The 24,151-nt window shown below is 37.4% G+C and overlaps 1 protein-coding gene across 2 annotated transcripts in view; it reads left to right on the top strand.

The window, feature by feature from the left end:
• Nucleotides 1-24,151, top strand: part of EPB41L4A (erythrocyte membrane protein band 4.1 like 4A) — a 90,111-nt gene extending 65,960 nt beyond the window's left edge. The window contains exons 14-23 of one of the 2 annotated variants that reach the window (XM_087715804.1): nt 3,845-3,935; nt 5,408-5,491; nt 7,847-7,957; nt 8,607-8,684; nt 10,071-10,190; nt 17,254-17,301; nt 17,386-17,454; nt 21,087-21,218; nt 22,126-22,204; nt 22,294-24,151. In XM_087715804.1, coding sequence (XP_087571930.1) covers nt 3,845-3,935; nt 5,408-5,491; nt 7,847-7,957; nt 8,607-8,684; nt 10,071-10,190; nt 17,254-17,301; nt 17,386-17,454; nt 21,087-21,218; nt 22,126-22,204; nt 22,294-22,422 — 941 coding nt within the window. In that variant the 3' untranslated portion in view covers nt 22,423-24,151. The remainder of the gene's footprint in view (nt 1-3,844; nt 3,936-5,407; nt 5,492-7,846; nt 7,958-8,606; nt 8,685-10,070; nt 10,191-17,253; nt 17,302-17,385; nt 17,455-21,086; nt 21,219-22,125; nt 22,205-22,293) is intronic. The other variant, XM_087715805.1, reaches the window with a different exon arrangement.

Below are 24,151 nucleotides of genomic sequence, written 5' to 3'. Positions count from 1 at the left end.
CTCCAGCTGCTCAGCAGAGCATTGCGCAGGCGCTTCTCGGCTCAAATAGCAGTAAGGAGAACAGGTGGATGGGCGGGCCCTCCAGAGCATTGTACCGGAACGGTACCTGGTGCTCCCAGCAGGCACCGGTACACCCATACCAGGGCATACCGGTCGTATTCCACCACTGCTACTGAACCAGTCAGACCTATTCTCTATTTTTTTATATTAAAACAATATCACTCACATTTGTCTAAATCACAGGCCTTCTCTTATAAACTGCAGATTTCCAGATTGCTGCAAATTTGTAAAATATGAAAAGATTTTAAAATGTCACCAGTGGCATAAATCTAAACCATCTTCATAGTATGGAGAATCAGACACATCTTCCATAATGCAAAGATGTATATCAAATTAATGGAGTAAATTAATTTCATTAATGTGTTGATTGTTTTAAAAGTAGTACAATAAGGCTAATTCAATTTACCGTGTAGGATATATATGCCATTAAATTATTTGTAAAACTTCAGTTGTTGATAGAGCTTTGACAAGCAATTCTCAGTCTTGTAAGATAATCCTTATTTATACTGGCTGCTTTATATTTAGTTGTTTAAAATAAATCATATCCATTTGGAGCCTTTCCAATTTCTTAGTATGCAATTTATAAATTGCAGCCATTTACAAATTAAACCACAAGGATTTATATAAATAAATGGAAAAAATATTATTTGCAACCTTTATGGTATGTGGAACTGAGAAAAGAATATTGTGTTTTTGAATGACTTTTGGAAGGCTCTTTTTTCTAATACTTTACATTTATCAAGCTATAAAAAAATAAAGTCTCCTCTTTATGCTATGTCTCATTTACCAGGTTTTTTTTAGTTTCATACTCAGTAAAACAATATTTGTCTTCTACTAATAAAAAATGAATCCATTTAATTGTTTTTGCTGTTTAGTGTATGTTTTTGAATAGTTCGCTAAAATTATAAAATTAAAGTTGACTTCTGTCTGTAGAGCTACTCCAGTTGATCGACTGTAACTCACCTCACCTCTGATGAACGGTTCAGCTGGCTGAGTTTTTGGAAAGTTGGAATTTAGCTATGTCTAGAGGGCAAAAATTTGCCTAACCCAGCACTAGCGAATCCTTTTAGTTTTTTTAGTGATATTATTTAAAGACCCCAAGCTAAAATAACATAATAAATGCAGTTTTTAAAATATGCACATTTCTTTTCCTTTTCTGTGGAATAAAGTCAAATATATTGTTTGAACAGAATTTTAATATGCAAGATGCTATTATGTACCTAATGAAATTATTATTAGTATTTACTATTTTTATTCAGTATGAGCTTGTAAATACAGTGTAAATCCCATTTTAATGTTAACTATTTTGAAAAGAGAGGCTGATAAAACGAAACTTAAGAGATAAAAAAGAAATGTGTGGGATATAAGTTTGCAGGATATATGGAGGAAGAAAAGTCAGATTTAAGATAATTCTGCAAAAAGCATCATTGAGGACTATAGCAAAGTATGAAGAGCAGGGCATTAGATAAGCTCTTCAAACCTCTCCAGATAAGGAGAGCACTTGAAATCACTTACATGTTCTCTGGCTTTTGAAAGGACATTTAAGTTTGCATACTTCCTTTTCTTGTCATTTTTGGAAACTTGTTTGTTAACTGCCATTTTCACTTTGTATCAATAAGTTTGATAACACCAAGCAAGTGTTCCTTTACTTGTTAGCAAAATCCTCAATTTAACAATGATTTGTTCAGAGTACTGTTTGAAATTATGTTGCTGATGCAAAATGGATGTATGACCTATGCCTAAATATATGGTATTGTAGCAGAGGTGGTATTCAGCAGGTTCTGACCAGTTCTGGAGAACTGGTAGCAGAAATTTTGAGTAATTCGGAGAACCAGTAAATGCCAACTCTGACTGGCCCCGCCCCCATCTATTCTCTGCCTCCCGAGTCCCAGATGATTGGGAGGAAATGGAGATTTTGTAGTAACCTTCCCCTGCAGTGGGGAGGGAATGGTGATTTTACAGTATCTTTCCCCTGCCAGGCTCACCAAGCCACGCCCACAGGACCAATAGCAAAAAAAATTGAATCCCTCCACTGGATTGCAGCATACCCATAGTTACATGATAAAAATGTGGCAGTTTGCCTGCATTTACAAACACAGAAATGATGCAATTCATCCACTCCCCCCCCCCCCCCAATTTATTATTCCCTTTTGGCCACCCTGCACAATGTTTTTGGTAGGAGCTGGGGATGAAGTAGAGGCCCAGGACTTTCAGCAGTGTCAGCCAGCTGCCACTGATCAGTAATGATCAATAATCATGTGTGGGTTTTCAGATTGGACTAAGCCAATTTGTTTCATTTTAGCTGAACATATTGTACAAATACAGCCAATTAGATAAACTATGGTTTAGGTGATATAGTAACATAGCCACTTTCTGGTTTTGGAGCATGTTGATTTCTAGTTTTAGGACTTTTTAAAAAATTTGATAGCTTTGGAGATTTAAGTACTTATGCAAATTTTGGATAGTTTGTGTTAATACTTTGATTTATTTATTTAAATTTGTTTGCTGCCCACATCCAGTGGACTCTTTTTTCTATTGCCACTACATCTGATAATAGTTTTAGTAACTATGGGTTTTTTAGTAATTAATCACTTTGGACAACATCTACTAAATGTATTATACTGACACATATATTTTCTACTTTCTGAAAATTTATGTGCCACTTTTTCATATGCATGTCTCTTTGAAATAGCAGTAGACTGCTATTAGAAATGTAGAAATGACTGGGTATTTACTAAATGACCTTTTGAAACTGTATCAAGTGTTTATTCTTAATGATCTGGAAATGTAGGCAACCCGATACCCTCGATACCCTCCAAATATCTTAAGCTGTACTGTAGTGGAATTTTGTGTGATAGATTCATTCTTATGAGTAGAAGGCTGTTTTAATGCTGTTAGCAACTCTATTTAATATAGCTTGCCCCTGCTTATTATACAGTATTGCTATGTCTTGTGAATTACAATATTTCAGTCAATATTCTATAGCTGTGGTGGCAAACCTACAGCACCCATGCCAGAGGTGGCACACAGAGCCCTCTGTGCTGGCATACACGCCGTCACCCCAGGTCAGATCTCTGAGGTGTTCCTTTCGTGAGCTTCTGTTTCCCTACAAACGATGAAACAGAAATTCACAAAAGAAAAAGATCTTATCTATTGCCGCACTGCCAGTGTTGGGATGCCCCGCCTCTTGCCTGCCAGCTGGTCTTTAGGTCTCTGTTGCGCATGTCCGCACATGCACGCACCTTTCAGCTTGGGCACAATTTGGGCACTTGGTGTCTAAAAGGTTCGCCATCACTGTTCTATAGAGCTAAAACAAGGTCCTTAACACCATGTGCTAAGCTTTAAGGAGGATGTAACATTATACACATAAAGAGCCTTTTACATAGTGTTCAGATACTTTTTTTAAAATCTAATCTTTACCTATTCAGTATTGTTATTTTTGTGTTCTCCCTATTGTTACAATGCTGAAGTGCTTAGTTTATAATTGCGTCTTATGTGAGAAATAGAAAAATTATGTTACATTAGTATTGAATATTTTAGTTTTTTAAAATCAAAACATTATGTAGGAAAAAAAAGCTATCTTTGCTGGTATTTTTGAAATATCAATAGTTTAGGGTTTAATTGAAAAACCATCATTCTGGCTAATCTGAGATAATTGCATAACAAATATGTAATAGTTGTGATTTTAAGAGAATTAAATGAAAATGTATAAAAAAGGTGTACTCCAAAGTGCAAAAGAATGCTAACAATTTCTAACATTAGATATTTTCTTTCTTCATTATAGAGACACATTGCACAAGCCAGGTTATTACATACAAAGAATCTGGGGAAAATGAAGGAAGAGCCAAAATCATTGCTCCATCACCAATTAAAAGGTATTGATAAAAGAAGTGGAAAAAGTGGGAAGATAAAGCTAAAATAATGACCTGTGGGAAAATCTGTGGGAGGTTTAGGGGCTTTCGCTATGATATACAATATTGTGGCACAAGAATGTAAGAACAAGAATTAGCGTTTATGTTTGCTTTCAGGAAATGGGCAAAACTATATGAGAAGTAGAAAAGTCTTCATTAAATATCAGAAAAATACAGATAGAAAATAGAATAGAAAATAGAAATAGTCAAGTCATGATGGGAAAAGAGTCTAGACGATTCTGTCTTCCTTGAAGAAGGGAAGATATGCCCTTCTTCTTGAAACAATGACTAAGATCCAGCAGTATTGGACAATGTTTGCCAGTCTCCAACCTTCTTCCCTTTTCAATGAAGATTGTTGAGAAAGTTGTCTGCTTGCATGTTCAGAGATCTTAGAGGAAGTGGATTATCTGGATCTCTTCCAGTTAGGATTCAGGTTGGATAGTATGGAGACAGCATTGATTTCACTTCTAATGACATTTGGAGAGGCAGATTAATGGTGGTGCAGCTATCCTAGTTCTCTCAGCAACCTGCAAGACCATTGATCAACCTTCTGGACTGATTGTGGAGATTACAAGTAGGAAACAGTGTGGTAGTCTCTGCAATATAGATTTATACTAAAGAGATAAGAAAGCTACTTTGGTCAGTTCTTTGCTTTTTCTGCCTATCTATATATGGATGCACATCAGTGGTGGGTTCCAGATCCCGTTCCAACTGGTACAATTGGAACAGGCCCAGTGGTGTCCACATGGATGTGCGTAGCGCGCGCATAACTGCATGCAGCGTGTGCATGCATCTTACTGCCTCCTCAAGCCTCCGTGATGCTCCAGCTGCTCAGCAGAGCATTGCACAGGAACTGTACATGCCATGCATATGCGCGGAAGCACGGAAGCCTTAAAAGACAGGTAAGGAGCTTGGGCGGGTAAGCCCTCTGGAGCACCATACCGGAACGGTATCTGGTGCTCCGGGAAGGCTCCGGTACGCCCATACCGGGACATACCACCAGCGCCTAACTCCAGATGCCTAGCTTTCATTCTGATACTGACATTTGTCTGGATTGGATTATATTTATGTAGCCTATTGTGTAGAAGAGAGTAACTGTTCATCCAAACTATCTTATAACATTAAAATTCTAAAAAAAATAAAGTGACAAAGTTTGCAAAGATGATTTAAACACATTAAAAACTTACATATAGAATACATAGATTGCATGGAATGTTCTGCTTCACTCGATGTATAGCATAAGAAGCACAGATAGTATTTTCAGCAGTCATTTCAACTTGAACAATATTTTATATTTGTGCAGTCCTCAACATAATTATGGCAAAAGTGCTTCATTATGAAAATTCCCTAGAAATAAATGTCTAAGCTTGTGATGTGAGATTTAGGCTTACTTATACAGCTTGATAGTTCTAAATTTTTATTTTTATCCTTACCAGTTTTAAAAAGTCAAGAAATGAAAATAGCCCAGAAACCCAAAGAAGTAAAACCAGTGCACCATGGGAAGAAAACTGTCCTCAAAGGTAAGCTTGTGCTTTGAACAAAGTACACACATTAGAAGTATAATGTATTTGCAGGCATCTTTGTGCTAAAATGCTAACTCTAAATCTGCTTAGATTAATGTTGATTTCTTAGATTAATGTTAATCTAAATCTTTAGTAAATACAAACTGAAGGCATTGCTTGACATTAGATGACAGGTCCTGATTTGTTTCAGCCCATTGTTTTTTAACCTAGAAACAAAACCACTTTTTCCTTGTTTCTGCATTGTCCAATTTCTCAGATTTAAACAGTTCTTGAATTTCCCCAAACAATAAATGCTGGCATTCTTCCTGGCAGTGAATCTTTATCAATGCAACTCCTTTATCTAGAGTTCTTTCCATACCAGAGTGCTTATATCTTTTGCAAAGAGAAAGGGGGGGAAAAACAACATCCTTGTGAAATCTCAGTAAACATTGTTTTAAATAGGATTTCCTGATGGTTGCACCCACAGAGTATAAAATAATACACTCTGAAGAGAATAAAAGATGACTAAAATAAATTATTTATGGTAATCCCACCACAGTTTAATGTTTGTTTTGTTTTTTTCATTTTTACTGCTAGATCTGAAATTTGTTTTGATTCTTCTTTTTTTAAAAAAAGCTTACTTAGCTTGTGCAAAGAAGTTCCTGTGACTAAGAGCATTTGGAATGCTATCTACACATTTTGGCAGGGCAAAAGCAAGCCACATTTTATAACAAATCTTGATTATTACAGACTTAGTTTCTTAAATCATTCACAGTCTGTGTTAAAAAGTCTTAGTGTTATATCCAAAGGCATGTTAGTTAAATGTTGATGACAATAGAAAGGAGAGGTTATTGAAGCAAAAGGAAGCTCTCTGTATGATAGAGGGGCCTTACTATTTAATAAGAGCCACAGGTTGGAAGAAGGGCTGTCATATTTCCAGTGTCTTAAAATTAGTGCCTTTTGATCATTATCTAAGATCTGATATGGAGATTTGAAATGGGTTTACTATACACAGTAGCTAGACCATCCTCAAGAGAAGTAGCTGTACTTCCTTACCAGTTGTTGCTATTTCCAAAGGTTAAAAGTGTGAAAATATATTGACTTTTCTGAGATAAAGGAAGAACAAAAGAGATGGAAGCCAAGCCAGTTATAATTCCTTTCATTTATATGTGAGATTCTGTACGAAATGTGGGTAAATGTTGGTTGCAGATAGGATTCTTTTCCACTCTTCGATTCTTTCCATCACCTCTGTATGGATCCGCAAAGAAAGCTTGGTCAACTATTTTACAGCTTTCAGTTGACTTAATACAGGTATGGACTCTGAAGAAATCAGTTTCATAGATACTACATGTTGACAAAAGACCATTTCTGTCTGTGAAATGAAGACATTGGTTAACATTCAGGAATTATAAATATTTACAGTTTTGTTTGGAGGAGACAAAACAGTGCATATTCTTAAAATCTTCAGCATGACATTGGAAAAATAAATTCCAAGGGGTCTTTTCTCAAATATTATTTCACAAGTCTGTTGCTAATTGCAATTTTTTCTTACCCTGTTACCATCAATAATTATGGAAAATTGCTCTAATGAAAGCTAACGGTAAGAAGAATATGCAGATTGTTAAGTCTGTTATTCCTGCATAGATGGTCAGGAATGGTGAGTCTTTTCCTAATATTATAAGGAAATCTTGCAATACAATGCTATTCTTAATGAAGAAATAACTTCTATCATGTTATATATATATGAAAATATTTTTAATGTTCTGTCTTCAAAGCTGCATAAATATGTTTTGGAAAAGTTTAGTGCAGTGTATTCATTTTCCCAAAATAGTAAAATCACCATCTTCAACTTGACTGTGCACTTTTTAAAAAGTGTATTTGTTAGGATAGAAAATACCAATATTTTCTGTCCACAAAGTAACTGTAAAATAAAACTACAGGTAATCCTCTGAACCCAGAATTTTGGTTGGAAGTTGAGTCACCATGTAACCAGACTCAATTTTACAAACATTTCTATGACAGAAGCTAAGCAAATCATGTGGTTGCTAAGTGGATCACGTGGTCATAAGTCCAAATTCATCTTATGCAATATTTGTTGTTGGAAAATAGCAAAAAGGTCGGAAAATGTAATCACATGCCCCTGGGATGCTGCAACCGGTCGTAAATGTGAGCTGATTGCCAAGTACCCAAAATGTTATTTGCATGACCACAGAGGTAGTGCGGCAATCATAATTTTGATAATGGATCGTAAGTAATTTTTTTCAAGTCCATCATAACTAAATAGTAACTGGTCATGAGTCAAGGACTACTGCAAATGTTCTATGATAGCTACTGTAAAATGGCATGTTTTCTTTTATTCTTTTTTGACCCTAGTGGGCTTTATAATTCTCCCAACGACCGAACTAGATCACCAAAGTTTCCTCATTCACGACGGCATCCTTCAGGCGGAAGTGAAAATGAGCCTGTGCAGCCTTTCAGAAGAAGGTGGGACCTTACCCTAAATTTTCTATGACTGTTCAACAGGCTTCTTTAACTCTGCTGTTTTTTTCATTTAGGTTTTCTTTCTACTTCCTAATGCAATTTAGGGTTTCTTTATTCTCTATTTTGGAGATCGAGAATAATAGAGAATTATTCTCTATTTTGGTTCTTTTTTTTCCTCTTGACTGTCATCAGCTATGTTTGCATTGTGCAGTTTATTTGAGGGACTGTTTCTCCCCCAATTACATCCATTCATCCTCTCAGATTTTGCAGCAGGGGCATGCTGCAGACAAATGTCTACTAAGGGGTTCCCACCTGATGGAAGCTAGGAGACAAGTCTTTTCTGCCAATGCACCCTCCCATTAGAATATCATCCTCTCTGAAGTAAGCTTGGTCCCTACCACCTTCTGGAATTCCCAAGCCTGGGAATCCCCGGGCAACAGGGAACTCACACAATGGCTGCACCATATATAATTGTCTTGCAATCTTGTTCTTATTTATGTTTACTTAGTGAAGTGGTTTTATACATTTTAATTGTTGCTTTTGTTGTATGTCACCCTTTGTGAGGTGGGCGATCATATGAAATTGGATGGATGGATAGAATACCTCTATGTTTTATTTTTTGCCAGTGTCATTCTGTTTTTCTTCTTTATAGATCAAGATCCCGTTGCAATACCAGCAGTGGTAGTGAATCAGAAAATTCTAATAGAGAACATAGGAAGAAGAGACACAGGTGATAAAAAATTATGCACAAATTTTGGAACCAAATGAATATTATCATATTATACTTACTTTACAGATTATGGTGTAAATAAATGCTGCTTCTATGAATGATATTTTCCTAGCTGGTTAATTTTCAGTTGAAAAAAATGGGATATTGTATTTCTTCTGTGTAAATAGGAGAGGTTGCCTAACTCCCTTTTGTTATGTATTAAAAGCAGTCCAGAATTATGAGTAATTTAAACTCTGGATATTCCCCATGAACATTATGGTTATATTCATCTTTGGAGAAAAAAAATTGCCATTTTCTTCATTTAAAAAGCAGAGATGAAAGCAGCTTGTAACTTGCTCAGGCAAGGTAAAGGGATTAAATCTCTCCAGACTCCAGCTGATTTCATGTATTAAAAAACTAAACAAAAAGAAATCAGAAGCGATCAGTTGTTTTTTTAAAACAACCAGAAATGTTGGTTGCTATTTAATAAACCTGAACCTTTAAGAATGTTTTATCAATGCAGGGAAGTAACCTAATATGAAGATTGATTCCTTGCCTGCAATTTGGAGACAAAATCCAGATGACATTTTGGGTAGGAGGGAGGAATTCCTAATGAAGGAATTCAAACTGAGTAATCAGTATCTTAGATGATCCGACCTGGTGTCTATGAATTTATTTCATCAATGGTTTTCATCAAGGATTTAAATGTTGGATCATTTGAAAAATCAGTCTAGAGGTATAGATTTGATGTGGATATGCCTGACAGATGGAATTGGGTTTAGGTTTGTCACAACATGACAATAAACAAACAATGTGTCTTTGATTTTGTTGGGTTTTTCTGTTTGGATTTTTCTCTCCTTTTCTATTCATTCAAAATTAGAAAGGAGAGTTAAAACACTGCTGTTCTGCAGAGCCTTTTGGGGATGAATGTTATTGTTATATCCAAGTTAGTTTTTATTTGTTACCTTTTTAAAAATTAACAACTGGTTTCTAGTTTGATAGGTATTGGTTGTTATTCTACTGGGTTGTAAGCCACTTTGAGTCTGTGATTGAAACATATATTTGTTTTGCAAATAAATAAAAATGTGCTGCCTGGCTCATTAGAGTAGTACATTTATTTTTCTTAAACCTCTAGCTACTAGAATCAGTCCTCTTAAGACATTGTTACTTTTAGCATTCAGTTTGTGAATAAATGCTCAGTAGCTCAAAATAGCGTTAAGACAGAAGCAAGTATGTCAAATAATGAGCTTGATGTAAATTATACCATGAAATAGAACAGGCCTCTGTCTTCAAGATTAAATTTGCAGAATATTAAGGTGCTTATCTGATTATCTTCCCAATCTGACATCTGTTGAACTGCAAGTTTCATAATTTCTAATTGTTATCATTATGTTAATTTTTGTAAAGGTTACGACAAGAGAATGACATGGTTGATTCAGCTCCTCAGTGGGAAGCAGTGCTGAGGCGACAAAAGGAAAAAAACCAAACTGAACCCACCCATCGACGTTCCAAGCACAGATCACGATCGTATGTTGAAAGCTAAACTTTTTGGACATCTAAAATGAGAAACGTTACCCTTTTTTAATATCATTTTTACTTGTTAGTTAAATACAATAGGAGAGACTCCCTCTTGTGGTCAATTTGCACATTGTAAGTCAGACATAGTTATTGTATTATATTGCAATAAATCTTAAGGAAAAAGAATAACAAGAAAATTAAATGCTACAATGAAAGAATAGTTTGGCCTAATTAAAAAAAAAATTAACTACCCTGTTTGAGAGGGTTGAATATAGGAGAAAAATAGCTTGTGGATGTTTAAGAAAAACACATAAAACTCCTCCATTTTCTATTTCTATACAAGTCATCTGTATTGCCAAAGGATTTTTAGACTTGACAGCCATAAAAATTCCATAGTTAAATATTCCAAATAATATCTAGTTGTATCTTATTGGTTTATACTGAATTTGATTAGGTATAGTGACAGGATAAACATACTTGCTAGTTAGGAAAAGTTAAATATGTTGTTAAAAATAGAATAATGAACAAGATTTTAACCCCATGAAATGAATTGCATCTATTCAAATGTTCTGAAAAACAAGCCCGTATAATTTCTGAGCGCATCAACTAAATACAGTAAAACCTTGAGTTCTTTGGTTTCCATTTAGCAGATTTGGCATATAAATTTCTGTGTGGACATCCTCCTGAAATAGCAAAGTCCACTGCATCTGAAGTAGTCTGCACTAACCAATTACATTTTTTTAATTCATGGAGTTTGTTTGTTTTGGTATAGGAACGATGATATCTAGGTGGAGAAGGCATAGTTTGCATAAATGTATGCCACCCTTATGAAAATGAAATGAATTGCTGCAGAATGATAGTTTGCAGTTTAATGGACGTTTTGGTGTATCAGATACCTCTCCAATGATTTGGATTAGCCATTCTGTATTTCTACCTGCTAAAATGTTGTTCCTCTCCGCCACCTTAAGAAAGCTTGAATTCCTGATGTAGCAACTGTATTAGGCAGAATAACATACAGCTGCTTTAAGTTAAAAAGAAAGTCACAACAGATTGCAGCTAGCAAAGAGAGACAACTATAGTATGACTATACACCTACAATGGCATAACAGTTTCACCTAAAATGGAAATCTGTTGTTAATTCAAATGCTTAGCACTCATTTTGGCTTATCAGCAGACTCAGATCACTAGGAAATGTAAAATAATTAGATTTTGATTTTTCTTAAGAAAATCTTTAAAACTGTATCATTTCTCATATTATGCAAGACATGGGTCTCTCTATAGTCATTAAAGGATATATTTCCTGGAATAGTTGTCTGCTTTTGTTTTACAATGGAACCTAATTCTTCCAAAGCAAAAACATAAGTTTTAGTGTTTCTTCTGTTAAATAGCCAATTTGTTCCATTGAGTAATGCAAGGATGAGTGGAATTAAAAACTGTCTTTTTTAATCAACTTCTTTGTTGTTTGTGAGCTTTCTGATTCCATCTAGTTACCATTATATGATTCAAATTCCGGGATAGACAAGCCCTTAGTATGATCCAGCAGAATTCTTGCTGTGTCTTGGTTGGCCTTCTCTGTGTTATAGCTTCCACTCGAAACAGCATGTTGGACAAGATTCTTTCCATTCAACTATAAACAGAATGGAACTGCCTTCTAGTAGCTTCAATAAGCACTAAGCAAGACAAAAGCTGGTTAAGAGCTAGTAACATTGTGAGAAACATTTCCTTTGATCAGAAATCTTCATTAGCAAGAAGTTAAACAGTGATAAGTAAGATCATGTTAATATTGATGACTGCCTGATTTATAATGGAAAGTAACTGTTTGTATAGGCTCCTAAACACATTTTCTACATGGTTTGCAATAATAATAATAATAATAATGATGATGATGATGATGATGATGATGCTGTTGAATTTTGCTGTTATCACTAATGTGAGGGGGATGACATTTATTTTCTGTGCATTGTACTGGATCTATATGTGACCTAATTAAGCTACTTATTCAGAGATGCATAAATAAGATTACAGAGTTTATTATAAATCTGAGTATCTTTTATCTATTATTTACTTGCAACTTCCCCCCCCCCATTGTTCTTCAGCAAAAAAGCCTAAAAAGTCCTGCATTGGGGGGTGGGGGGGGGGAGGTTCATATCTTAAGGATGCAGTTCATGACTACACTGAGGTCTGAGCTACTTATTGACCTGAAGGTTTTGTTTTGGATGAATAATGGCAGCTGCAGGCAATTCACTGAAGCTTTCTTTCCGTATGAATTGTTTATGCTTAGTTCCCAGTTATATTACAAATTCAGAAGAGGATGCTGATCCCTCGAGATGAGGGCAGCTGCTGCTTTGCATGAATGGATCTCAGTGAAAAAAGAAGAAATTTAGCATTAGGGGTTGAGAAATACTATTACCCCCCCTCCCTCCTCCACACTCCTGCACTAACCAATGTTCCTTAGGCAGAGAGGAGTACAGAGGACATAAAGGGGAGTGTACAAAGATTGGGGTGAGGGGACCAAGGTTGAAAAATATGCAAAACTGTGAAGAATATCTCTTTGCCAAAGAAGAAAATTTGGGCTGCAGCTCTCTGATTTTTTGATTTTTTTTTTTTTTGATTTTATTGAGGATTTATATGCCGCCCTTTTCCCTGAGGGGACTCAGGGCGGCTTACAACAATGAGGGGAGGGGAGTGCAAGACAAGACTTAAAAAGAAAAAAAAATCGTGAATAAAAGAAAATTAACCATAAAAACACAACATTCACTCAACATTCGGGCGGGGTGAGAGTAATCCTATCCCCAGGCCTGACGGGATAGCCAGATCTTGAGGGCTGTGCGGAAGGCCTGGACTGTGGTGAGGGTACGGATCTCCACGGGGAGGTTGTTCCATAGTGTCGGAGCTGCAACTGAGAAGGCTCTCCTCCGCGTAGTCGCCAGTCGGCACTGACTGGCGGATGGAATTCGGAGGAGGCCTACTCTGTGCGATCTGATGGGACGCAGGGAGGTAATTGGCAGGAGGCGGTCTCTCAAATAGTCAGATCCACTACCATGGAGCGCTTTATAGGTGGTAAGTAAGACCTTGAAGTGCACCCGACGATCAACAGGTAGCCAGCGCAGCTCACGGAGGATTGGTGTTATATGGGCGAACCGTGGTGCGCCCATGATCACTCGCGCGGCCGCGTTCTGAACTAGCTGAAGTCACCGGATGCTCTTCAAGGGCAGCCCCATGTAGAGCACATTGCAGTATTCCAGCCTAGAGATCACAAGGGCTCGAGTGACTGTTGTGAGAGCCTCCCGGTTCAGGTAGGGCCGCAACTGGCGCACCAGGCGAACCTGGGCAAATGCCCCCCTGGTCACAGCCAACAAGTGGTGGTCAAAACTCAGCTGTGGATCCAGGAGGACTCCCAAGTTGCGGACCCTGTCTGAGGGGTATAAATTTCCCCCCCCCAGCCTGATTGATGGAACGTTATCCGAATTTTTGGGAGGAAAACACAACAGCCACTCGGTCTTTTCCGGGTTGAGCACCAGTTTGTTAGCTCTCATCCAGTCTTTAACCGCCTCAAGGCCCCGGTTCATCACGTCCACCGCTTCATTGAGTTGGCACGGGGCGGACAGATACAACTGCGTATCATCCGCATATTGGTGGTACTTAATCCCGTGCCTCCGAATGATCTCGCCCAGCGGTTTCATGTATATGTTAAATAGCAGGGGGGACAGAACCGAGCCCTGCGGCACCCCATAGGTTAGGGGCCTCGGGGACGATCTCTCCCTCCCCACCAACACCGACTGCGACCTGTCCGAGAGGTAGGAGGAGAACCACTGTAAAACAGTGCCGCCCACCCCCACCTCCCGTAGTCGTCGCAGAAGGATACCATGGTCGATGGTATCGAAAGCCGCTGAGAGGTCGAGGAGAACCAGGATGGACGCGTAGCCTCCATCTCTGGCTCTCCAGAGATCATCGGTCAATGCGACCAAAGCGGTTTCAGTGCTGTAACCGGGCCTGAAGCCAGACTGGAAGGGGTCAAGATAGTTAGCTTCCTCCAAGGTACGCTGAAGCTGTAAGGCCACCACCTTCTCAACAACCTTCCCCACAAAGGGGAGGTTGGAGACTGGACGATAGTTGTTAAGAACTGCTGGATCCAAGGACGGTTTCTTCAGGAGGGGCCTCACCACCGCCGCCTTAAGCGCGGTGGGGAGGTGTCCCTCCCGAAGAGAGGCGGTAACAACCGCCTGGATCCAGCCTCGTGTCACCTCTCTGCTGTTGGCAGTCAGCCAAGAGGGACACGGGTCCAGTATACAGGTGGAGGAACTCACAGCTCGCATAGCCTTGTCCACATCCCCAGAGGCAACATCCTGAAACTCAACCCAGAGATGGTCTACCAAGTTATTCCCCTGTGTCCCGGCTGGATCTGCGGGGGTGGAGTCCAGTTCCGATCGGAACCGAGCTGGGATCTGGGATCCACTACCTTTATTATGTCAATTGAAAGTACAGATAACACTGGTAGTCCTCGATTAACGATCACAATTGAGCCCAGAATTTCAGTTTTAAGTGAGACATTTGTTAGGTGAGTTTTATCCCATTTTACCATCTTTCTTCCCATAGTTGTTAAGTGAATCTGGCTTCCCCATTGACTTTGTTTGTCAAAAGGTTGCAAAAGGTGATCATACGACCTTGGGACACTGCAACCGTCATAAGTATGAACCCACTTGCCAAGCATCTCAATTTTGATCACATGATCATGGGAATGCTACAAAGGTTGTAACTGAAAAATGGTCATAAGTCATTTTTTTCAGTGCCGTTGTAACTTTGAACAGTCACTAAATGAACTATTGTAAGTTGAGGACTACCGTAGTTTCAAATTTTCAGGAACTGTTTCATGTAGCAAGGTGAAAATCAGAAACAATAAGGTGAGCAGAAAGAAAAATGTTGAGATTATTTATTTATTTAACAAATGTCTACACTGCCCACCTCACCTAAGTAAATGACCAAATCATACAAGCACCTTAACAAAAGCTATATCTTTCTTTTTCCTCTTCATTTTGAATATTTTCCCTAATATACTATGTGAAACTATAAGATTTGCAGTTATTTAACATATTTTTCATTACAGGTATTCCTTAACTGTTGTTAAGTGATTTAACAACCAGTCATTTAATGACTGTTCATATGATCACTATTTGTAGTCTTCTGTGCTGGCTTCCCCAGAAAGCCAGTGGGAAAGCCAGCAGGGAAGGCTGTAAGTAGAAGCGATGGAGGATTTTGTGTCATTCTTGCAGTACTCCAAGGGATTTCTCTTCCCCACACAAAAATTTTTCAGCACCATGCAAGAACAAATCCTAAATATTTGTTAGCTTTCTAGCCTTGAAAACTAGTGAATGCCATAATTCAGAACAGTGGTGTTTGCTAGCTTTCTAGGCTTCCTAGCAGTGGTGGGTTTCAAAAACTTTTAGAACCTGTTCTGTAGGTGTGACCTGTTTTATGGGAGTGGCTTGGTGGTCATGTGACTGGGTGGGAGTGGCCAAGTCAATGTCACTGAATTCTTTGCCACAAAGAATGACCTACAAAAAGAAGATATAAAAAAAAGGAAATTTATTATTTTGTGCATTTACTACTTAAATAAGAATAAAATAAGTATACAAAACAATAAAATAGCTCTTACAGAGTTTATGGCTGTCCTTGCTGGTCCTCAACGTTACTGACTACCTTACACACACAGTTTTAAAAACTGACAACCTGTGTACAGCACACACTCCTCCAGCCCCTCTGCCTCTTCCCTCTTCATGGATTCACTCAGACATTTTTAAAAGAGTGGAAGTGTGTGTGTGTGCGCGCGCGTGCGCACAGGCTATGAGTTTTAAAAATGTCTGAGTGAATCCAGGAAGCGGAAGAGGCAGAAGGGCTGGAAGCATGTGTTCCTATAGTATCTTCCAGCCCCTCTACCTCTTCCCTCTTCCTGGATTCACTCAGGCATTTTTTAAAACACACAGCGTGTGCACAGGCACACACTCTTCTAGCAACTTCTCTGCCTCTTCCCTCTCCCCCAACATCCTCCCCTCCCCATTTCAGCCACTCACCAGTTCTTCTTCTAGTTCTTCTTCTGAGAACTTTTCAGCAGCATGGTGAGGATTGGCAGGGCGAATGAAAGAGCGAATGAGGGAGGGAGCATTCCGGTACGGGGCCTCCCGACCAATGGGTACGGGAAGGCAGGCTAAATTTCACCATCCGCTACAGCCCTACCGGTCCGTACTGGTTGAAACCCACCCCTGCTTCCTAGGCTAAAGGCTAGCTAACATAATCATTCTCACAATAGTTTGGAAGATCCTTTCTCCAAATTGTGCAGTTTGCAGGAGTCTTCTTATGATTGTGAGAATGAAACGCACTGGCAGGATGATACAAGGTGGCCTTGAAAGGAAGGCTGTACTTTGAATTGGGTGGGTGCATCTGCAAAAAAAGGCAAGTGGACTTGGGCATAGTTGAGCAGGGAGAAGCCCTCTCCCCAGCACTCATTTTAAAAGCTGGCACAATCAGTTAACAACCGCAACTGGGAGAGCTGGGATTGTGGTTAAGCGAAGCATGGATGGTTCACTTCATGATTGTTCACTTAATGAATAACCAAGATTCCGGTCCCATTTGGATTGTAAATCAAGGACTACTGGTACTCATAATTTGCTTGGTTGCTTTGAAATGAAAGTGATAATAAGCTGTTAATATGGCGTTTTTTTCAGAAACGTTATTTAACTAGTAAATAGAGTCAACCCTGATTGTACCATTACTTGTTCCCACTTTTTAACTTTCCCAGAACTTTGAGAAGTAGGAGATACCTTAAATAATTATTTTTTAAATTAGAAATTTAGTCAACATATTTTGTGAATTTTGGAGGAAGACAAATAGCGATTCCTGTCATGACTTTTCTACTCATAAGATGCCATTTCCATGTGTAAAATTTTAAGATTATTCCTGTTCTTAAGTATTGATTGGGTATTGACAGCATTGTCTTGGCTGTCATAATTTAAAGATTTTGCATTTGTTTATTATATATACTGATAAAAAATATATGTATATATTTGAATGCGTATAGGAGAAGCCCAGATGTTCAAGCAAAGGAAGAATTATGGAAACACATTCAGTAAGTATTTCTGCAAATATACCTATTATTAGATAATATTTTTTATGCATGTGATTGTTTAACTTTTAAACTTTTCTTTTCCAGAAAAGACCTCATAGATCCATCTGGCCTATCTGAGGAACAACTAAGAGAGATTCCATATACTAAAATAGAGTGAGTTTATTTATTGGACAGCAGTTGTGATGTAATGTAATGTTGTTATCCCTATACAAATTATGAGAACATAATTTGAGGTTGAATCATACAAGATTAAATAGGATGGCAAATATCAATCTAAATTTTAAAAGGCACAGATCTACTCTGTTTCTAATATCTCAGAAATAAATAAGAATTACTGATCTTCTAATTATATACTAATACATCCAATACAAGTGAAATAATTACTTATTTTGTTTGAGTTTCACTTGTGTGGGAAAAGTCCTGAAATGTGGTATTGCCGAAATCCCTATTCCCCTGTAACTTAGCTGGGGTTGGTTGTGATATGGGAATTGTAGTTCAGCATTTTGAATGGCATCAAATTGAGAAAGTCTGTCAAAGATATTCCTGTCAGCATCAGGCATAGAAATGGGCCTTGTTTGGAGACAGTCATATTTTATTTAGGAACTTGGTCATTGCTAAGTATTTTGAGACTTGAAGTCCATGCATCCAGAGTATTCATTAATGACAAGTTCCTTCGGCAGTAAATTGCATGATAAATCTAAATGTGGGAGGAAACTCAGGCACTTGAGTTAAATATATCAACTTTAGTCCCCTCTGTTTTCCATATGACCAGAACAGATAATGGATTTAGATACAAGTGCATCAAATTTAGTTTTAAGTGCTCTAGTTTCCTGTGATTTTGTTAAATACACTGTTGGATAATGGAGAATTTTCATTTATTAAGATTTGGGGGAATACTTTCAAGCTACCTTTCATTTTAAAGTTTTTAAAATGTACTTTACTCTGATCATCCAAACTGATTCTTTGACTTCCTTGACCTTCTTTCCTCAGCATAGCATCACTAATTGCCAAAGCACAGTTGGTCTTTCAGATCAAGCTCCGGTTTCATTCCGGTAATTGGCCATCTGGGATTTCCATGTGGCATTATGAACAAGTCCTTCTGATAGGAGTTGAATCATGTTTTGCATCACAATGTGATTCTGACACACCACTCAGTAGGAATAAAGAATAGTAGTACAGGCATGAAAGCTAGACATGAAACATTTCCTTCAGCATATTTATCTTTCAATGCGCATGCATGCACATGTTGTTTTGCAAGGCTTTAATCTCAAGATAATACTATTGAAAATGTGTGAACAACAATTGACTTTTAAGGCCAAAATAAATTATGAAAGTTTCTCAATGGGTCTGCTTTAAAAAAAAAATCATGACCAAAATGTCAGGGAAAAGTCTACTGGTCTGTTCTCTCTGTCAGAAACATGTTTTGTGAGAGATTAAACCTTCAGAGTTTACAGAATTTACTCAATTTCCTTGGGTATAAGTTTTGGATCAAAGGTCTTGTAAAAAGAAACATTGAAACCTTTATCCTAATAATTTCATTTCATTTATTGAATTTCTAGGCCGCCCAATCCCGAAGGACTCCGGGCAGCTTACAGAAATGAAAAATTATTAAAAAAGAATTAAAACAATGAGACACAACAAAGTTAAGAAAAAACACAACATACACCCAATCAGAGAGGGGCCGGACCTCAATCAAGAGGTCAACGGCCCCAGGCCTGCCGGAAAAGCTAGGTTTTAATAGTTTTGTGGAAGGCCATGAGAGTAGGTAGGGCCCGGATCTCTGGGGGCAGCTCATTCCATAGGGCCAGAGCGGCAACAGAGAAGGCCCTACTCCTAGGTGTCACCAGCCGGCATTGTCCCGCTGAAGGCACCCGGAGAAGGCCCATCCTGTGTGATCTTATTGATCTAAGAGAGGTATGTGGCAGAAGACGGTCTCGCAGAAGACTGTTTCTTATGTTATAACATCTGCATGTGTAAAATTCTAACCTTAAAACAGATAATAATATTGCACTTTACCCAATGTTAACTAGTAAAAAGGATACTGATGGAATAATGTATAAATAAGTGAATGAATAAATCAATATTTATATGGCTTCATTGATTACAGGTGACTTATATACATAAGATGTTTTCCACATTATCTAACCTCCCATTATGTAACTGCCTGCTTCTATAATAAACTGGGCCCAGGAGGTTCAAGTTGTATAGAATGGAAAAAGAGTTCATAGACCCAGTTAGCTAAATCCAAGATCTAGCTCTAAGTACACTCAGCCCTGTACATCAGTTCACACTGCCAATTACGGAATTAGTTAGTCCTTAGCTTTTCAAAGAGACCTTGCAAAAATGGGGATCTCTGAGCATTGCCTGTCAATGGATGCTTGGTCTTCATCTTCCTGTGACTACCTGAAAAGAAAATTAAATTAGTGGGTATTGAAAAGGTCAACTTCCCAAATCTATCTAAAGTGATGCTTTAATTATACTGCCAGAATTTATTTCCATCCTAGCTTAGAACAAAAATGGGGACAGGAAGCAATAAGCACCCAGCTTGCTCTGCAAGATCTAGAATAACTGAAAATATTTGCCACAACACAGACCTAATTCTGCCGGATTGTATGCTTTCTGTACATAATGGCAAGAATGAATGATTTAAAACTCCCAAGAGGATATTGGAAGAAAAGAGGTTGGGAGATCCAGGTTCAAGTTCATCCTTAGCAATGTTCACCATCTATCCCTCAATTCATTTTATACGTGTTAGGGAAACAAATTAGATGTTTTCAAGCTAAGAAGAAAGATGGGCTATAAATCTGAAGACATACTTTACTTTTTTATAGTGTCCAAAGCTTTTTATATATATTCTTTTTCAGTAATCTGTATAGCTGATCTGAAAATTGAGATTCATATGACATTCTGTGTGACAAGAGGCTGAGAGAATAGGCATCAATTTTGTGTGGCTCACATTTCCAAACTCTTAGAGTTGCTCTATAGTTAAATGTCATGGAGAAAATATCTATGTGATCCCTTAAGAATTGACATGGACGATGGCACAACATCAATTATTGGTAATAGTTAAGTGGGGACTCAAAGATGAAAGAACTGCCTTATTCAAAGTCCTGCTCCCTTCATGGTAAGGAAGAGAAATTTTATTTTCTGATTTTATTATTTTCTTGCTGTTGTTTAGGGAAATTCTATAATTCTACACAGGACTGTGTGCATTTTTTCTAAATTCAAAATACATGATACCATGACACAAGCTATATTGCAACTAGAATGCAAAGTCTACCCTTGATTAACCTGTGTGTATTTTCGCCTGCCAGTTTGCAAATACTATGTCCCTTTTCATAGCATTTGAAGAGAAGCTACAAGGTCAAAGGGAGAGTTTTAGGACGTGAGTCTTAATTCAACTTAAACTCCTAGTTGAGTTGAATTAACTGCATCAGTATTGCAACAATAGCCAAGAACCTTTTCTTTGTTTTTGACAGGAAGGAATGTTCTGACAGGAAGGAAGGCATTTTATCTTCAGTTTTATAAGTATTTCCACGAACATTTTAAAAATCTACAAGATGTAATGAAGAATGCCTTAATTTTCAAACTTTTTGTTTTGGTTCTGAAACTTAACCATCCTTTTTCTATTTTGTTGGAACATAGTATTTTATATATATAGCATTTATAAATGAATGTGGTTGTAGATGTAATACTTTGAAGAAATGCTTTTTCTGTTATAATCATCTTTGTAATTCTTATGGACAAATAATTATTTGGTCTTGGAAATTTGGTTTCTTCATTAGGACTCAAGGTGATCCTGTTCGCATTAGACACTCACATTCTCCTCGAAGCTATCGCCATTATCGCCGATCCCAGTGCTCCGATGGGGAGAGATCTGTTCTGTCAGAAGTGAAGTATGTTAATCACCGAGAAAGGTGGATGGTTGTTTGATAAACATTACAATGCCAGTTACAAGGCATACAGCTTATAACAGGATGCTCTGGGAATATTTGCTAGAATATTTAGTTTTCTGGGAAATTATTCAGGAGCCCCTCTGATCTAGTAGTTAAGGTACCAGGAGACTGTGAATTTTATTACCCCTTAGAAGGGGTGAAACCTACTTACCCACGCTACCGGTTCGCAAATGTGAGTGCATGCACCACCTCCACATATGTGCAGAACTTTCCGTGCATGTGCAGAGCGTCAAAAACAGATGTGATGACGTCTGGGCGGGTGGGTGGAGCCTGCTACCAAGCACACCTGAAAGATAAGTAGAACAATAAGGGGGAGGGGGAAATCTGCTATGCCACATGATTTAGATTAGCTAGAAAAGCAGGAAATCCTGCCCCTTAGTCATTCAAGATGGCTGCATGACTTTGGGCCAGTCCTCTCAGCCCAACTCACCTCACAGAGTTGTTGTGAAGAAAACAGGAGGAGGAAGAAGTATTACTAGATATGTTTACTGCCTTAAGTTATTTATAAAAATAATAGACAATTTAAAAAAAATAATCAAATCTAAAAACCTGGGTGGAAAAGGTAAGTGATCAGTACGTTGACCTGTCACTGAATTCTTTATTTTGTGATGACTAAAAGGGAATCTATACCCTTATTGGATATAGATCTCGTTTTCAAAAATAACACAATCTGCTAGACATTCAAATTAAAAGGTAGGTCTCCTCATCAAGAATTTCTAATGGAACCAAGTAAAAAGCATGCAATTATCTTTGAAATATAGTGTAGATAACAATCAGCAACTGAATGATTTATACAAGGGCAAGCATCTTTGTAGTTCCTTTTTACTCCATATGCACTGTGGATTTTGAAATTTGCTTTCTTTTCCAGTGCCAAAGCAGACCTTGTGCCTCCACTCCCTGTTACCCGCTCCTCGGATGCTCATTGTCTCACTGCAATATCTCAGCAGGTTAGTAATGGTTTTTAATCATGCTTGAATAATTAAAGTGCAAAGATGTTTTAAATGGTTTTAATTTGTTCAATATTTGTTTATTTCAGCGGCGAAATGGATCTAAGGACAGCCTGTTAGAAGAAAAAATACAAACATCTATGAACAATGTGGATGGAAAACACAGTGCTAAAACTATAAAAATTGTTCCAGCATCAAGGCTCAAGATAGAGACCTGATTTTTATCACGTACAAGACTGGAAGGATGCAAATCCAAAAATCCAAATAAACACTTTTAGTTGAGGATCTTTTTTTAAAAAAAATTAAGAGACTATAAAATAATTTTAAGAACATTCTGGATTGCTGTGGAGAAGCTGCTGTTTGAGTTTCAGTAAAAAAGAAGACTGCTACCGCCATGAGAGTAAAACTAAAATGCAAGTTATCTAGATTGTATTGGATGCACAGCATAAATACATGGTTTCAAAATGGAAGCATCAGTAAAAGAAATTCAAGGAACAATGCATTTTCAAAGGTGCAATAGTAGATGTTCTTTATTATAAGGGCTGTAATTCATATGCCTATACTTGCCTAGCAAATATACTACTACTTTATTATTCAAAACAGTGTTGAATCTTTTGCTACCTAATAGAACATCCTTAATACAAGGAATTAATCAAGAGTATTATTCAGTTATGCAAACCCAGGTGCCCTTTCAATGAAAATCGATTAATTCTCAGTAAAATAATGTTTTAAAATACAATTCAGAATATTGCCAAAGTTTATCTATCAGTATAGTTACTTGGTTCTCTAAGCACTGAATAGTAGTAATCAATACAGAAAACATGATTTTGTTTGAAATCTATGGCAGTTTTATAAATCTTCAAGGTTTGTTGCAGTCTTCTAAACAAGTTGCTATCATATTTGAGTGAAATGTTAAGCCAGTCTCCTTTTTGTTGATATTTGCAAAACTTTTCAACAACAGACCTGATATGAAGTTACTGAAGAAAAGGGACTGAAATTTTCTTGTTTACTCATTTGGAGGGGCATGGGAAGTGATAGACATGTAATGTCTGCAATTAATTTGATTTCCTACTGAGAATCAGTACCTTGCTGTATTTTGGTAGTACAGTTTTGTAGCACTTGGAAATAGGAAAAAGACTTGGAAAACTGTGGATGCTTCATTCCTTGCAATGATTCTGTTAATTCACAAGACCACTTTCAGCAAAAATGAATACGGTTATTACCTGAAGGGACTGAAAGAAATAGTAGATTATACAGGCTGTGAAGTCCTTGTGGGTAAGATGATAAAAAAGCAGAGAACATTTTTCTAATTTCCTTGAATGAATGGATTAGTTGCATTGTCTTCCTTTTCACAGGAAAGAAAGTGAGCCAATTAAAAGAAAAAAAGAAACCAAGAGAAATACAATTTAAAATTTCTGCTACCATATGCACCTATTTACATTTCTGGACTGCTTTGTTGATGAGCATTTATAAATACAATCCAACTGGAAGACATGTTGAATGTAGGAGAGAACATAGATTTAGATAGATCTGACTATAAATTATTTCTAAAAAGGAAAGTTCCATCTGAAAGGGATATCATAAAATGCTGCTAGAGCAGCAAATTCAAGATGGCCATCACGAAAAGTGCTCCCAAAATGGTTGAACAAACTCAATTCTTGATGTTGTATGTGTCTCCAATTAAGAACTTTAAGATTTGAAAAATGCATCAATTTTGACAGTGCTGATTTGAACAAAATTACAGTAGGCAAAATATATAAAATTGATCTGTCATTGCTTTCTATTAAATACGATTTCATACATTTTTGTAGATGTTTTTCTCTATGTTTGATCATTTATGGAGGATCTGTATTTAACATTTGTTTTTTAAATGAATGGTTACTTGTGCTGTATACATAAAAACAACATGATAGACAAATTGAGAAAAATAAAGCTCATAGTTTTCAA

This window comes from Thamnophis sirtalis, unplaced genomic scaffold, assembly GCF_051295495.1.
Source record: "Thamnophis sirtalis isolate CommonGarterSnake01/CBP01778 unplaced genomic scaffold, rThaSir2_p1.2 scaffold_5, whole genome shotgun sequence".
NCBI lineage: Eukaryota > Metazoa > Chordata > Lepidosauria > Squamata > Natricidae > Thamnophis > Thamnophis sirtalis.
Note: the sequence above shows the minus strand (reverse complement) of the source record. Positions and strands in the feature narration are given on the sequence as shown.